Raw genomic sequence first — 17,634 nt, forward strand, 5'->3', positions numbered from 1 at the left:
GATCCAACAGGTCCCCAGACGTGTTCAACGGCCATGGCAGAACACTGACATTCCTGTCTTGCAGAAAATCACGCACAGAACGAGTATTATGGCTGGTGGCATTGTCATGCTGGAGGGTCATGTCAGGATGAGCCTGCAGAAAGGGTACCACATGAGGGAGGAGGATGCCTTCCCTGTAACGCACAGCATTGAGATTGCCTGCAATAACAACAAGCTCAGTCCGATGATGCTGTGACAACACCCCAGACCTCCACCTCCAAATCGATCCCGCTCCAGAGTTCAGGCTTCGGTGTAACAGTCATTCCTTCGACGATAAACGCAAATCCGACCATCACCCCTGGTGAGACAAAACCGCGACTCGTCAGTGAAGAGCACTTTTTGCCAGTCCTGTCCAGCGACGGTGGGTTTGTGCCCATAGGTGACGTTTTTGCCGGTGATGCCCTCAGTCCAGCCTCTCTCAGCAAATTGCGGACAGTCTGAGCACTGATGGAGGGATTGTGCATTCCCTGGTGTAACTCGGGCAGTTGTTGTTGCCATCCTGTACCTGTCCCGCAGGTGTGATGTTCGGATGCACCGATCCTGTGCAGGTGTTGTTACATGTGGTCTGCCACTGCGAGGACGATCAGCTGTCCGTCCTGTCTCCCTGTAGCGCTGTCTTAGGCGTCTCACAGTACGGACATTGCAATTTATTTCCCTGGCCACATCTGCAGTCTTCATGCCTCCTTGCAGCATGCCTAAAGCACGTTCACGCAGATGAGCAGGGACCCTGGGCATCTTTCTTTTGGTATTTTTCAGAGTCAGTAGAAATGCCTCTATAGTGTCCTAAGTTTTCATAACTGTGACCCTAATTGCCTACCATCTGTAAGCTGTTAGTGTCTTAACGACTGTTCCACAGGTGCATATTCATTATTTGTTTATGGTTCATTGAACAAGCATGGGAAACAGTGTTTAAACCCTTTACAATGAAGATCTGTGAAGTTATTTGGATTTTTATGAATTATCTTTGAAAAACAGGGTCCTGAAAAAGGGACGTTTCTTTTTTTGCTGAGTTTATGTAAATTAATCCACTATTGTAAGTCTTGCACCTGTTAAAAGTTAAAATACTTCCAGAACCCACATTTTACCACTTCACACTACCACATCTATTAATATTGTGAAGAATACAGAGCTAATGATAACTGTAGACAGTTGGTTAAGCTTAGCTAGCTAGTTGAATGGAACTGTTTTGATTTGAATACCACAACACCGGAGAAGCCTGAAGTGAGAGGACTGGCCAAATGGAAATTACTTGAAATAGTTTAGATTTTCTACTCTGGGTCTACGCAAATATTAGTGGAAGAGTAGCTAGCTATCTACAAAGCCCAATGCACGGAGAAGCTGAGAATGTTGGTGACAGCTATGTGTACTGCTGACCTACCCGTCTCTGACCAGCTATTCCCCTTGGCTGTGATCGAGATGCTCCCTCCTCCAGACCATCGATACATCCTCCACTAAAACCATCCAAAATACTTCAACAACTGCCTGATGACTATTGATTTATATTGGTTTTCTAGAATTTTCTGTTGTATACACAACTCAACTTTTAGCTGCCATGTACAGTGCATTCGGAAAGTATTCAGACAGTGACTTTGCCCACATTTTGTTACATTACAGACTTATTCTAATATGGATTAAATTGTATGTTTTCCCTTATCAATCTATGCACACTACCCCATAATGACAAAGTGAAAACAAGTATTTAGAAAGTCTTGCAAATGTATTACATATAAAAAACAGAAATACAGTAACAGTCAAAAGTTTGGACACCTACACATTCAAGGGTATTTCTTTATTTTTACTGACGTCTACATTGTAGATTCATCAAAGTAGCCACCCTTTGCCTTGATGACAGCTTTGCACACTCTTGGCATTCTCTCAACCAGCTTCACCTGGAATGCTTTTCAACAGTATTGAAGGAGTTCCCACATATGCTGAGCACTTGTTGGCTGCTTTTCTTTCACTCTGTGGTCCAACTCATCCCAAACCATCTCAATTAGATTGAGGTCGGGTGATTGTGGAGGCCAGGTCATCTGATGCAGCACTCCATCACTCTCCTTCTTGGTCAAATAGCCTTTACACAGCCTAGATATGTGTTTTGAGTCATTGTCCTGTTGAAAAGCAAATGATAGCCCCACTAAGCGCAAACCAGATGGGATGGCGTATCGCTGCAGAATGCTGTGGTAGCCATGTTGGTTAAGAGTCCTTGAATTCTAAATAAATCACAGAATGTCACCAGCAAAGCACCCCCACACCATCACACCTCTTCCACCATGCTTCACGGTGGGAACCACACATGCGGCGATCATCATTCACCTACTCCGCTTCTCACAAAGACACGGCGGTTGGAACCAAAAATCTCAAATTTGGACTCACCAGACCAAAGGACAGATTTCCACCGGTCTAATGTCCATTGCTCATGTTTCTTGGCCCAAGCAAGTCTCTTCTTCTTATTGGTGTCCTTTAGTAGTGGTTTCTTTGCAGAAATTCAACCATGAAGGCCTTATTCATACGGTCTCCTCTGAACAGTTGATGTTGAAATGTGTCTGTTACTTGAACTCTGTGAAGTAATTTCTGAGGTGAACTTATCCTCTGCAGTTGAGGTAACTCTGGGTCTTCCTTTCCAGTGGCAGTCCTCATGAGAGCCAGTTTCATCATAGCGCTTGATGGTTTTTGCGACTGCGCTTGAAGAAATATTAAAAGTTCTTGATATTTTCCGGATTGACTGGCATTCATGTCTTAAAGTGATGATGGACTGTCGTTTGTCTTTGCTTATTTTGAGCTGTTCTTGCCATAATATGGACTTGGTCTTTTACCAAATAGGACTATCTTCTGTATACCACCCTACCTTGTCACAACACAACTGATTGGCTCAAACGCATTAAGGAAATCAATTCCACAGATTGACTTTTAACAAGGCACACCTGTTAATTGAAATGGATTCCAGGTGACTACCCCACGAAGCTGGTTGAAAGAATGCCAAGCGTGTGCAAAGCTGTCATGAAGGCAAAGGGTGGCTACTTTGAAGAATCTAAAATATATTTTGATTTGTTTAACACTTTGTTGGTGACTACATGAATCCATATGTGTTAATTCATAGTTTTGATGTCTTCACTATTATTCTACAATATGGACAATAGTAAGAATAAAGAAAAACCCTTGAATGAGTAGGTGTGTCCAAACTTTTGACTGATACTGTAAGTATTCAGACCCTTTGCTATGAGACTCAAAATTGAGCTCAGGTGCATTCTGTTTCCATTAATCATTGTTGAGATGTTTCTACAACTTGATTGGAGTCCACCTGTGGTAAATTCAATTGATTGGACATGATTTGGAAAGGCACACACCTGCCTATATAAGGTCCCACAGTTGACAGTGCATGTCAAAGCAAAAACCAACCCATAAAGTCGAAGGAATTGTCCGTAGAGCTCCGAGACAGAATTGTGTTGAGGCACAGATCTGGGGAAGGGTACCAAAAAATGTATGCAGTTCCCCAAGAACACAGTAGCCTCCATCCTTAAATGGAAGAAGTGTGGAACCACCAAGACTTTTCCTAGAGCTGGCCGCCCGGCCAAACTGAGCAAATGGGGGAGAAGGGCCTTGGACAGGGAGGTAACCAAGAACCCGATGGTCGCTCTGACAGAGCTCCAGAGAGCCACTCCTCAGTAAAGGCACATGACAGCCCGCTTGGACTTTGCCAGATTCTCTGATCTGATTAAACAAGATTGAACTCTTTGCCCTGAATGCCAAGAGTCACTTCTCTGAGGGAACCTGGCACTATGGCGAAGCATGGTGGTGGCAGCATCATGCTGTGGGGATGTTTTTCAGCAGCAGAGACTGGGAGACTAGTCGGGATCAAAGGAAAGATTAACGGAGCAAAGTACAGAGAGATCGGCATGACGCAAGATGGCGCCGACAGAGTGTCCTTTGGAAACTATGCAGTATTTAGTTTTTTTATGTATTACTTCTTACATTGTTTTAAGTGTTATTACATACAGACGGAAAGAAATATTGGATATAAGAGCAACGTCAACTTATCAACTTTACGACCAGGAACACGACTTTTCCGAAGCGGACCCTTTGTTCGGGTCACCACCCAGGACATTGGTTCTAATCCCAGAGGCCGACCCAAAACAACGTCGCCGCAGGAGAGGTAAATGGAGCGGCCTCCTGGTCAGACTTCGAAGGCGTTCACACCACCCACCGCTTCCGAACATATTACTTGCCAATGTCTAGTCTCTAGACAACAAGGTGGATGAAATTAGGGCAAGGGTTGCCTTCCAGAGAGACAGAGATTGTAACATTCTCTGTTTCATGGAAACATGGCTCTCTCGTGATATGTTGTAGGAGTCAGTATAGCCACCCGGGTTTCTTCATGCGTAGCGCCGACAGAAACAAACATCTCTCTGGTAAGAAGAAGGGGGGGTGTATGCTTCATGATTAACGACGCATGGTGTAATCATAACATACAGGAACTCAAGTCCTTTTGTTCACCTGACCAAGAATTCCTTAAAATCAAATGCCGACCACATTATCTCCCAAGAGAATTCTCTTTGATTATAGTCACAGCTGTGTATATCCCCCCCAGCAGATACCTCGACGGCCCTCAAGGAACTTCACTGGACTCTATGCAAACTGGAAACCATATATCCTGAGGCTGCATTTATTGTAGCTGGGGATTTTAACAATGCTAATTTGAAAACAAGGCTACCTAAATTCTACCAGCACATTGACTATAGCACATTGACTGTAGCACCGCAGGCAATACACTGGAAAACTGCTACTCTAACTTCCGCGATACATACAAGGCCCTCCCCCGGCAAATCCGACCACGACTCCATCTTGCTCCTACCGTCCTACAGGCAGAAGCTCAAACAGGATGTACCTGTGACTAGAACCATTCAACGCTGGTCTGACCAATTGGAATCCACTCTTCAAGATTGTTTCGATCACGCGGACTGGGAAATGTTCTGGGAAGCCTCAGAGAATAACATTGATTTTTACGCTGACTCGGTGAGTGAGTTTATAAGGAAGTGCATTGGAGATGTTGTACCCACTGTGACTACTAAAACCTACACTAACCAGACACCGTGGATAGATGGCGGTATTCGCGCAAAACTGAAAGTGCGAACCACCGCATTCAACCATGGAAAGATGTCGGGGAATATGGCCAAATATAAACAGTGTACAGTGGTTTCCTCCTTTAAAAGTTGTGTCGTACTGCGGCACACCTTGCGTGCTGCCGCAGCATTCTGTGGCAGGTCATTTAATTCTCAGCCATTTTTTCTGTTAATGCAAGTTATTGCTAGTTTGACCACCAGAGGGCATCTTTGAGAAGCATTTGATAGTATTCCGTATTGGCATTACAATAAAATTTAAAACCTTTTTTGTAATAACATAGTTATGGGATTGATTTTAAGAAATGTGGCTTAATTAATTTGATTAATATTATGGTGTTTATATTCATACAAAAATACAAAAAATAAACCCTATGGCGCTGTACAACGTGATGGTCGGGAGTAGGCTACAGGATTGGAGGATTCTAAATTGTTTGTCTTCATTAAACAACTTTGTTCCAATATTTCTGTAAATCAGTGATATTTATTCCCATAGTATGTTATGGATCCATAACTAAATCAACATCTGCATTTTGAAAGAGTATTTTTTATCATTATTTTATTATATAAAAATCCTGTAATGAGTAAGTGTGTCCAAACTTTTGACTGGTACTTGCTGGAACGGAAAATGACAGTCAGCAGTATACGAGGAAGGAGTAGGCTGTCCTTGTAAATTAGAATTTGTTCTTAACTGATTTGCCTAGTTAAATAAAGGTTACACTAAGAGCATAACATTTCTGCACCCTAATTTTCAAATTTTTGTCTAACCAATACTCAAATGGAGATTAAGTGAAAATAGAAATCTCATTGATTTATCAAGACCAGTCCCCATGCTTGCCTCAGAGCAGCATGAAACGGTGCTAAAATAGTTGTTGGCTTTTGCTTCTAACTTTTATATGCTCTTTAAATAAATAAGACCTACACCATTTTTACTCAACATTAGTGAGACTCATTTCACCTATGGTAGGCCTACAGTATTTCGAAAAATATTTTTTTCAATAATGTGACTCTCCACCAATAATGACATTTAGAGGATTGGAGGACTCTAAATATCTAAGGAGCATTTTCCGCTAGGATCTGTGAGAATATCTAAGGGGCTTTTATATAATTCTAAATTAATTAATAATAATCGCTTTATTTAAAAAGTAATAATATTTTGGAGATTGTTTTCATTTAACCTAGAGTGAGCGAGAAAAAGGCTATTCTTGCACATGGTGTGAGACATTCACTAATTTGTAAATAAAGAAATCTATTTAAAATGATTTATTTCTGGAGAAACCTAACTTGATTATTTAGCAGACATCACTTGCTTATATTCAGTCAACACATATCTTAAGAATATCATGGAATATTTGAACATTTTCGTTTCTCTATGCTTGTCTCAGAGCAGCGCGAAACGGTGCTGCAATAGACGGCCACAGCTGGAAGGCTATGCATTCTGTGGCCACTCTCTTTGGTTACACATCCTTCTAATAGCAGAACAGCATAACGGTCCGGGCGGCCCATGCTGTGCCTGGTGAGCAGTTGGTCTAGTTCTGTTGTCAGAAGAGGAATGGAAATGTCAGGGTGAACCGAAAACCTGACGATCCCGCCACGTATGTTGACTCTACCTGTCGGAGGTGGAGTTCCAGAGCTCACAGGTGTGCCTGGCATGGATTGTGACTCCATCTCGTTCCTCGCCCTTTTCAACACGTGAGTGAGTCAATGACTATTCAAGCCATTGACTCACTGATGAATGAAGATGATGAGCGATCGGCAAAGGTAATCTGCGGGCATTACGGCTCGGTAAGAAATGTTATATATATATATATATATTTTTTTTTTTAATCTCAGAACATTAACCATGTGTGTTCGCTTGTTTTGTACTGTTCTGTAGTTTCGACCCATTGATTCGTCTGACAAACAAACAACTTTACGTCCTGCAGACCCAGGCATGGATCAAAGCTGGCGAGACATTCAATAACGTCATCTTCACAGACGAATCAACCGTGGCCCTTGGAGCAATTTGCTCAAAATTGCTACAGAAAAAAAGGAAGATCAAGAAGATTAACGAAAGCATAAAGATGTTGATGAAGAAATGCTGTTTTGAGTTAGAAATGTAACACTTTAGAGTACTTAAGCATCGAATACATTGCAAGTTCAGGGATTTTCACAACAGTAGCCGGGCTATAAAAAGTCTATTGTCCTGCTAATAGGAAACATTTGCATGATGGGCTACATTCTTTATTGTAACCACAATGTCACACATCATTTGTATCTACCTTTTCAATTACTTTTAGAGTTTGGGAAATACAAATGTGCGCTTTTTTTTTTTAGTTATATTGTTTTAGTTAGAACGTGCCAACTTTTTTTCTTTAAATTATTGTTTTATGTAGGACGGTACATTTGACCAGTTGCAATTGTAAGTAGGCCTAATAAAAAAAATCCTACTTCTATTAGGCTGTTAAGCCTCATAACTGGCTGAGGTAGGCTAAGTTATTTTATATAGGTCTAGGGTCTGAAGAAATAGACTCCAATTAAGCCCTCTTGTTGTTTGTGAAGTCAAATTCAAAAAGGCACACACACGTCTGAGCTATATTTTTTGCAGGTGCATGGCAACAGCCGATAAGATGAGGAAAAAGAGGAAGGAACCCGCACACTGCTCTTGATAGTATCACTGATCTTTAATAAGCTTTACGTATCGGCCTCACGGCTTTCGTCAGTGCTTTTGTGAGATTTTTTTATTAGCACCCTTATGTAGACCTAGCCACACCCACATCCGTTCCACGCATCGAAAGGGGTTGGAGGCAAAGAAAAAACAAATAAGTGCTACCAAATATAACAATATGCATTTCATAAATATTCAAATAAAGTGTGTACATAAAACGTATTAAACACGTCTGTAAAACCACAATGAGGACATCGACCTACCAAGCAAGTTTTCATATAAATCATTGGGTACAGTGTAAGAAAAACATGTAATCTGAAATAAGGGCATAATTCATGTTCAAATTTACAACATAACATACATAGGCATTCATCATTAAGACCTTTAGGAAATAATGTCTGGAGGGTGAAAATACAAAAGCCCTCTTTTACACAGAGTATTATTTATATCACCTCCCCTGTCTGATATCTTAACTTTATGCCAAAAAAATCTAAAAAGGTAGAAATGTCACGTTTTAGGTCATTAAAATATACTGCGACTGGATAATCCCTGTCGTTTCTCCTAATTTAACTTATGTTCACTAATTCTCTGTTTGAGAGAACGAGAGGTTTTACCTACATAGCACAGCCCACATGGACATTTAATAATGATGGTAACATGGGTGGTGGAGCACGTAATAATGTCATTTATTTGGAACCGTTTTCCTGCATGTGGGTGGCAGAAATATTCACACTTCATCATATTGTTGCACTGTGAGCAACCTCTGCATTTATAGCTACCACTTGGAAGAGGGCGTAAAAGAGCCTGGCTGATTTTCATTTGTGGCTGGCAGTTGGCATGAACCAATTTATCGTGTAAATTATGACATCTCCTACATACAATAAGTGGTGGATTTTTTTTATTCAGCAGGCAAAGCTGGGTCCGATGATAAAACATGCCAGTGTTTCTTGACTGCATCTCCGACTTTTCGCGAGTTCAAAGTATATGTAGTTGTGAACATTACAGAGTGTTCTTTAGCTTTAGCGGGTGGTTTTTGTAGCAGTTCATCTCGTGTTTTCCCCAATGCCAAATTAAGAGCTTCATCCACACATTGTGGAGAATAGCCTCTTCTTAGAAACCTATTGCGCATCTCCGCTGCTTTTTCTAGATAGTCCTGAAAATGATTTGTTGCAAGTTGAGGGGTTCACACCTAGCTCAGCTATTAGACAATTCTTTAGTAAAGGTTGAATAGTCTATTGTTCAGCTAATAGCCCATCCTAGAAACGTTGTTAGCAGAATTCACAGCCTTGTGAAAAACTAATAATAGTACTTTTCCCCTTTCCACATGTTAAAGATTCCAATTGATAGTGTTTTTAGCCACAATCGGCCCCAACACCAATTATTACATTTGGACACAGTCGATAGCGTGCGGGACTTCGGGCTAGAATGTTGAGGGTTCGAAACCTGCTCCCTGCTTGTTTCATTACATTATTATGCCGATCTCAGAGAAAATAGCCTGGATTGTTACTCCCATCTCATTCCTCGCCCTCTTCCACATGTCATTCAGCACGCTTGTGGGCGTGCTGGCAGGATGTACTGTTTTTTATTCTGTATATATGAATTACAAATCAGTCTTTACTTAAATAGTTACAATGTGTAATCATTGATGTCCCAGGAACAGGAGTGGAAACACTGTTGAAGTGTATAATGAATGAGTTTGATACACCTGGTATTGGATATGGCTGAAAAAAAACTTGCTAAATAGCGATTTTCGTAATTTAACTTTATGACAAATAAATATGCACAATCGATTGTCTCTATACTAACTAACATATTCCTCTCAAATGTACATTTTTTGCTTGACTCATTATGACGTTATAATTACTTACATTTGCTTCCACCTTAATGTTCTGTCAGCCATCTTCGCTGAAGAAAGTCACCAGGGACGGGTGGCTCGTGTCATATTCGTCATTGGAACCACTCGATATGATTGGCCATTTAAAAACCTTGGGACCCAAATGCATAATGAGTGCTCTAACTCCCCCTTGTGGTGGTCTGGAGCAATGAAGCAGTGACACTGGGTACCTCTAAGTCCCGCGGTGTAAGATTGCAATTTTTAAAAGGAGGAACCACTGTAGTTATTCCCTCCGCAAGGCAATCAAACAAGTGAAATGCCTGTATAGGGACAAAGTAGAGTCGCAATTCAACGGCTCAGACACGAGACGTATGTGGCAGGGTCTACAGGCAATTACAGACTACAAAAAGAAAACCAGCCAAGTCACGTACACCAACATCTTGCTTCCAGACAAACTAAACACCTTCTTTGCCCACTATCAGGACAATACAGTGCCACAGACGTGGCCCGCTACCAAGGACTGCGGGCCCCCCCTCTCCTTCTCCGTGGCCGACGTGAATAAGACATTTTAAACGCGTTCACCCTCGCAAGGCTGCTGGCCCAGACAGTCCTCAGAGCATAAGCAGACCAGCTGGCTGGTGTGTTTACGGACATATTTAATCGCTCCCTATCCCAGTCTGCTGTACCCACATGCTTCAAGATGGCCACCATTGTTCCTATACCAAAGAAGGCAAAGATAACTGAACTAAATGACTATCGCCCCGTAGAACTCACTTCTGTCATCATGAAGTGCTTTGAGAGACCAGTCAAGGATCATATCACCTGGGGCCCTACAAGGGTGTGTGCTCAGCCTCCTCCTGTACTCTCTGTTCACCCATGACTGCGTGGCCATGCATGCCTCCAACTCAATCATCAAGTTTGCAGACGACACAACAGTAGTGGGCTTGATTACCAACAACGATGAGACAGGGAGGAGGTGAAGGCCCTCGGAATGTGGTGTCAGGAAAACAAACTCTCACTCAACGTCAACAAAACAAAGGAGATGATCGTGGACTTCAGGAAACAGCAAAGGTAGCACCCCCCTATCCACATTGACGGGACAGTAGTGGAGAAGGTGGAAAGTTTCAAGTTCCTCGGTGTACACATCACAGACAAACTGAAATGGTCCACCCACACAGACAGCGTGGTGAAGTATGCGCAACAGCGCCTCTTCAACCTCAGGAGGCTGAAGAAATTTGGCTTGTCACCTAAAACAATCAAACTTTTACAGACGCATCCTGACGGGCTCAATCACCGCCTGGTACGTCAACTGCACCGCCCATCAACCGCAAAACTCTCCAGAGGGTGGTGCGGTCTGTACAACGCATCACCGGGTCAAACTACCTGCCCTCCAGGACACCTACAGCACCCGATGTCACAGGAAGGCCAAAAACATCATCACGGACAACAACCACCCGAGCCACTGCATGTTCGCCCAACTACCATACAGAACGCGAGGTACAGGTGTATCAAAGCTGGGACCGAGAGACTGAAAAACAGCTTCTATCTCAAGGCCATCAGACTGTTAAACAGCCATCACTAACATAGAGAGGCTGCTGCCAACAGACTCAAATCACTAGCCACTTTAATAAATGGATCACTAGTCACTTTAAATAATGCCACTTTAATAATGTCTACATATCTTACATTATTCATCTCATATCTATATACTGTACTCTATACCATCTACTGCATCTTGCCTATGCCGCTCGGCCATCGCTCATCCATATATTTTTATGTCCATATTCTTATTCCATCCCTTTACATTTGTGGGTATAATGTAGTTGTTGTGGAATTGTTCGATTACTTGTAAGATATTATTGCACTGTCGGAACTAGAAGCACAAGCATTTCACTATTAACATCTGGACTTGAATCCGATCGAACATCTCTGCAGACCTGAAAATAGCTGTGCAGCAATGCTCCCCATCCAACCTGACAGAACTTGAGAGGATCTGCAGAGAAGAATTGGAGAAACTCCCCAAATACAGGTGCCAAGCTTGTAGCGTCATACCCAAAGAAGACTTGAGGCTGTAATCGCTGCCACTGGTGCCTCAACAAAGTACTGAGTCAAGGGTCTGAATACTTATGTAAATGTTTTATCCCCAAAAATGTTTTAATACATTTACAAAAATGTTCTAAAAACCTGTTTTTGCTTTGACATTATGGGGAATTGTGTGTAGATTGATGAGGGGAAAAAACTAATTAATCCACTTCAAAATAAGGCTGTAACGTAACAAAATGTGAAAAAGGTCAGGGGGTCTGAATACTTTCCAAACACACTGAAATAATACTAAATCAAAAAAAGATATATCTTAATTGATTTAACTGCATTATTTTATTTGTTTCAAGGGGGTTAGTTTGCAACCAATTTAAAGTCGCAGTCTGAAGAAGTTTTCCTCACCAATAAAGCCGTAGCTCTTGTGTTTCCCCGTGGTGGGGTCTCTCGCTAGAGTGCATGACTTGATCCGGCCGAACGCCTCAAACACACTCTTGATGTCCTCGTCCGAGAGGTCGGGGTGCACAGATGCCACGTAGATTCGGTTGAAGGCGCGCGCCTCTTCTGCCAGCTGGTCAATGATCGGCTGGGCCTGTCCGATGTTGCTCGGTCGTCCCACCTTAAAGTGTGATTTGTGTTAAAATAGTGTAGTCATGGCATTGAGCAAAAAAATCAAGTTACCCTTCGAAAAATTGACAGCAGAGCTCACCTTAATGTTTCTCCCTCCCAGCATAACAGAGTTCATCTGCTCAAGGGATAGCTGGGCTGCCTCAGGCACCTCATACTCCACAAACGCAAAACCCTGAGGGACAGGGGAACAACAAAAATGTCAGGCTTCAACCTGAAGCAGGGAGACGGGTCTTTGCAAAGGTGATTTACCTGCTTGGGAAACAATGGCTATACGCTCTGAAGAAACTTCAGCTAGGACTAAAATTAAAATACATTTGTTAGGGTTTATTTATTTTAAGATGGTATGGTACCTGCAACTACCATCAATACTCATGGTTAATAACTTATTCCTAATTACTAGAGATTGCTTACAATTATATTGCAGGGCAGGATATTTGCAAAAATATTGATGACTATAACACACTGCACCAACAACTTAAAGGGCAATTCCACCGCTTTTCAACATAATTGTCATTATCTCCAGCACAATACCAGTGTCAACATACACCGAGTGTACAAAACATTATGAGCACCTGTTATTGAGAGAATGATCAGATGAAAGCTATGATGTCACTATGCTTATTGATCAGTGTAGATGAAGGGGAGGAGACAGGTTAAAGAAGGATTTTTAAGCCTTGATGCTTGGACTGTGTATGTGTGACATTCAGAGGGTGAATGGGCAAGACAAAAGATTTAAGTGCCTTTGAACGGCATATGGTAGTAGGTGCCAGCCGCACCAGTTTGTGTGTCAAGAACTGCAACGCTGCTGGGTTTTTCAAGCTCAACAGTTCCCTGTGTGTATCAGGAATCGTCCACCACTCAAAGGACATCCAGACAACTTGACACAACTGTGGGAAGCATCGGCATCAACGTGGGCCAGCATCCCTGTGGAGTCCATACCCCGACGAATTGAGGCTCTGCTGAGGACAAAAGGGTATGCAACTCAATATTAGGAAGGTGTTCCTAATGTTTTGTGCACTCAGTGTATGTGAAGACAGCGCATTTCAAGTTTTGTCTAACAAATTTCTAAAGTTAAAAGGTTCTACCCAATGACATCATCAAAAGTTAAACCATTTTAAAAACATTGATTTTCAAACACTATGAGATTCGCAGTGATGTGGGGAGCAAGAAAATATCCTCCCTCAAGGGTTTCCGTTAGACGGTAAGTTCAGATAAAAAAAATAAAAAGCCAATAAATATAAATTTGCAAACCACCAATACTTGACACCCATCGTCATAACACATTACGACACGGTAATAACCATGTCATAAAATGTGATAACAGCTGACAACTTGTCATAACACTATCATGATATATTTAGACCTGTTGTGACATATATTGCATTATTTTATGGCTGTTATGACACCTAAATAAGTGTCAAAACCCACCACACAAGGCAAAACATTACATTACACCATAGCCTACATGTCAACTGTATGTTTTAGTTATATAATTATTCTTTAAATTGACCATATTAAATTATAGTTGTAATTGCACACACATGGATGTCAGACATGCACCTACCCCAACGCTCTGTTTCTGATGACTGGGATGAATGTAGGAGCAGATTTCAGGAGCAGGACGAGACACCCTCTTTTTGACTGATATAAGGGCATGTACATGATGATTATGATGGTCCTAATGCTTTTTGATACTGTCATAAAGTGTATTTTCTTAGTCCAAGTAAAGTGACACAGTATAGTCATAATGCGTCTTAGTCCAAGTGACACAGAATGGTCATAATGCTTGATGACAGTGTCATAAAATGTTTTTTCTACATGTTATTTAAAATATGAAGGAAAAAAAAATAAAGAATATATTTATGAGAAACTTTCAAACAAAAGTCCCTACTTCTTGGTAGGGAAAAAACTAATTTGAATAAATGTTTATTTTGAAACTCTTATGTAGGTGTCATAACCAGCCATAAAATAACGCAATATATATCACAACAGGTGTAAATATATGGGTCGTGACAGTGTTATGGCAATGTCAGGTTATGACAAGTTATGTCAACTTATGACCGTGTCATAGCATGTTATGTCACGGTGTCAGGTAAAGTGTTACCCAAAATAATGCTTTTTATTCACTGATGGAAATACCAGTCGATGTGCTCCAACTTCAAAGGCAAATATACTTCATAGGCTAATAAACCCCCAAGCTGCTTGGAAATTAGTGTGGTGTGTGTGTGTTTTTCACGCAAGAGACGCAAGGTCCTCACATAAGGGACTTCGGCTACAGTAAGTGACTCAAAATCGGCGAAGATTGTGTTCATTATCCTTGTTTCCAGTGTGCCTGCCGAGAGGTGATTCTTTCTCCAAAACAGTAAATATGGCCAGAAGATCACATCCTTCTTGAGGACAAAGTAACGAGGCTGATGTGCATCAAGCTGCTCCAAGGAGTTCAACAGTTTTGACTTCCCAACAACAGCGGCTCACTTTGAGCAGGCCAAGGTTGGCCACAAACGCAAGTAAATTAGAGGCAAATTATTCTGTTGGTCAGGCCCGGTCCTAGCAGTTCTGCTGCTACCCTAGGCAAGATCAACATATGCATCATGTAGAGTATAAAGATTTGGAATGGACTGATAGACTAGAGTAATGATGTGTATCATGAGCAATTGGTGCATATCAGTTGAGGTTATTCAGTAGCACTTGGTCACGAAACATTGTTACCAGCTATTCACATTGGAGAGTTACAATGTTGTCATCACTAGTCAGCCAACTACCTATAGTAGGAAACAGTTGTATCAATAAGCCACGTATATCACACGACTCGAGTCACGTGACACGAGTCTAACCCTCACCCTAACCCCACGATAGTTCAAATTAAAATAAACATTTACAACATTTACAGCCTAATTTCTATTCTGTTAAGATGAACTGTGATGTCACAGAGAATATATTTTTTTAGGACCTTATCTTTTTAATCACTGATTAATCACAGCGCTGTTTTCACATAAATAGACTCTAGTTTGGTGCTGAAAATGATGAATATGAGGTTGAAAAGTGGTGGAATTGCCCATTAATATGGGCAAATTAGAGCCCAACCAATATATGGATATTGGCCTGTTACCTATATATCAGCTGATAATATCAGTGAACATTCACTCCCTTATTCTACTGTATTTTCTACTCTGAGCTTCTGTTGAATCAGTTTTACAACCAAACAAAAAAACGGACATATTCATGTGTAGTTGTAGCATGAGGTGTAGATCTGTGGTTATGCATCATGTAAAAAATAGACTGTCGTTTAGTAATTTTAAAGAATATAGATAGCTATACTCTTGTACTTCCAATACAAAGAGTTTTCATGAAGCACTTGCTGTTCTGCCACAAGTGTCATCAGCTGCTGCTGCTCTTGCATTCAACCCAACATTACAAAGTAGCGATTGGCTACACTGCTCAGTCTGATCCAACGTTACGAGCTAATTTCTGAAAACAATTCCTTTTTGGTAGCCTGGTCCTCCTGGCTTCAGAGTCTGGGAGGCCGTTTTGATGCTGTCAGTAGTCGGCACGATGAGTCGATAATGAAGTGATTTTACTGGTTAGTTCTCCTCTGTCTTTTTCTCAAAAACCCACATGTAGGGCCCTATTAAATCCGCCATGCGGAGAACGCGGACAGAATCACGGTCCAGATGTTAAAATGGAATTAAACAATATTTATAAAATGTGTTGACGTTAGTAGAAGATCAATAAATTGTATTCAACTTAGTCGAAAAAGTATTGATTTGCATGATTTTCTCACAAGACATGAACAAAAATGTATCAAGGATTAGCATTTCCTACAATGTTCTGAAGAAGCAATGGCATGTTAATTCCCCTGTCTGTGTAGTGCTCACTTCTGTCTCTCACTTTGTGTAGCCAGTTAGCGATGCTAATGACAAACGTCTTGTGGTTAGAGAAGAAGGCCTTCAACAAAACCTTCTGAATTAAATGTTAACTGCAAAGTAGGCCTACCGGGCAGAATCATATCATGATTATTTGTATCAATCGGGTGGGCATTTGTTTTGCAAACTATGCCATCACATGTGCAGTACAGAAACATCGTTAGCCAAACATTCCTCTTGCTAAATGAACAATTAAAGGGGAATTACATTTTTTTTGTGTGTGTGTGTGATTTATGCATTGTTATGGACTCATCCAGTTGTAATTTTGAGTCACAAAATAAAAAAGATGTAAGAAATCCCAAACCAGGAAAACTAAAACCGGGAAAACCGAATTTGGGAAAACACAAAGATTTTATAGGGCCCTACACATGCACAGTCACACACAGCCCCCAAACGGCAACCCCTTCAATTACAACGATTGGATTTTGTAATCAAAACAGTGAGAGGTCTCAACCCCCCAATAAATGCATGCACTTTTTGAGAGTGGAATATGGATTAATAAGGAAAGGGTGTCCAGACCATCGGGGCACAGCTCCTCTCGCTGTGTCACGTGGTCTGTGCGTCAGCCAGGCTACCGGTTTGGTGCAGCAGTCTACAAATACAGTGCAGTGAAAAAGTATTTGCCCCTTTCTTGATTTTCTCTATTTTTGATACTGAATGTTATCAGATACTCAACCAAAATCTAATATTAGATAAAGGGAACCTGAGTTACAAATATATATATTTTTAAAGTATACTAATTTGATTTATTTAATTAACAAAGTTATGCAACACCCAATTCCCCTGTGTGAAAAAGTTATTGCCCCCTTACACTCAATAATTGGTGGTGCCACCTTTAGCTGCAATGACTACAACCTCAGACAGATGGCCTGACATTCTCATGTAGAATTCTCTGATAAAGAGAATTCATGGTTCCTTCTATTAAGGCAAGGTCCTGAGGCAGCAAAGCATCACACTACCACCACCATGCTTGACAGTTGGTAGGAGGTTCTTAATGTGGAATGTAGCGTTTGGTTTTCACAAGACATAATGGGAGCCATCTAACAAAAGTCTACATGAAAACGGATAAAGCAACAAATTTGAAGTTTTGGAATGGCCTAGTCAAAGTCCAGACCTAATCCCAATTGAGATGCTGTGGCAGGACTTGAAATGAGCAGTTCATGCTTGAAAACACACAAATGTCGCTGAGTTAAAGCAGTTCTGCAAGGATGAGTGGGCCAAAATTCCTCCACAGATGCATGACAGACTGATATAAACAACTACATGAAGCGTTTGGTTGGAGTCATTGCAGCTAAAGATGGCACAACCAGTTATTAAGTGTAATGGGGGCAATTACTTTTTCCACACAGGGGCATTGGGTGTTGCATACCTTTGTTTATGAAATAAATTAAATAGGTATGTAATTGTGTA

The 17,634-nt window shown here is 41.2% G+C and overlaps 1 protein-coding gene across 1 annotated transcript in view; it reads right to left on the minus strand.

Annotated features, from left to right (window-relative positions):
• The window catches only part of puf60a (poly-U binding splicing factor a), a 115,882-nt gene that overhangs the window by 27,475 nt on the left and 70,773 nt on the right, over positions 1–17,634 (minus strand). The window contains exons 6-7 of the mRNA XM_045693787.1: positions 12,381–12,473; positions 12,077–12,290 (exon numbers count right to left, since the gene is read on the minus strand). Coding sequence (XP_045549743.1) covers positions 12,077–12,290; positions 12,381–12,473 — 307 coding nt within the window. The remainder of the gene's footprint in view (positions 1–12,076; positions 12,291–12,380; positions 12,474–17,634) is intronic.

This window comes from Salmo salar, chromosome ssa14 (assembly GCF_905237065.1).
Source record: "Salmo salar chromosome ssa14, Ssal_v3.1, whole genome shotgun sequence".
Classification (NCBI taxonomy): domain Eukaryota; kingdom Metazoa; phylum Chordata; class Actinopteri; order Salmoniformes; family Salmonidae; genus Salmo; species Salmo salar.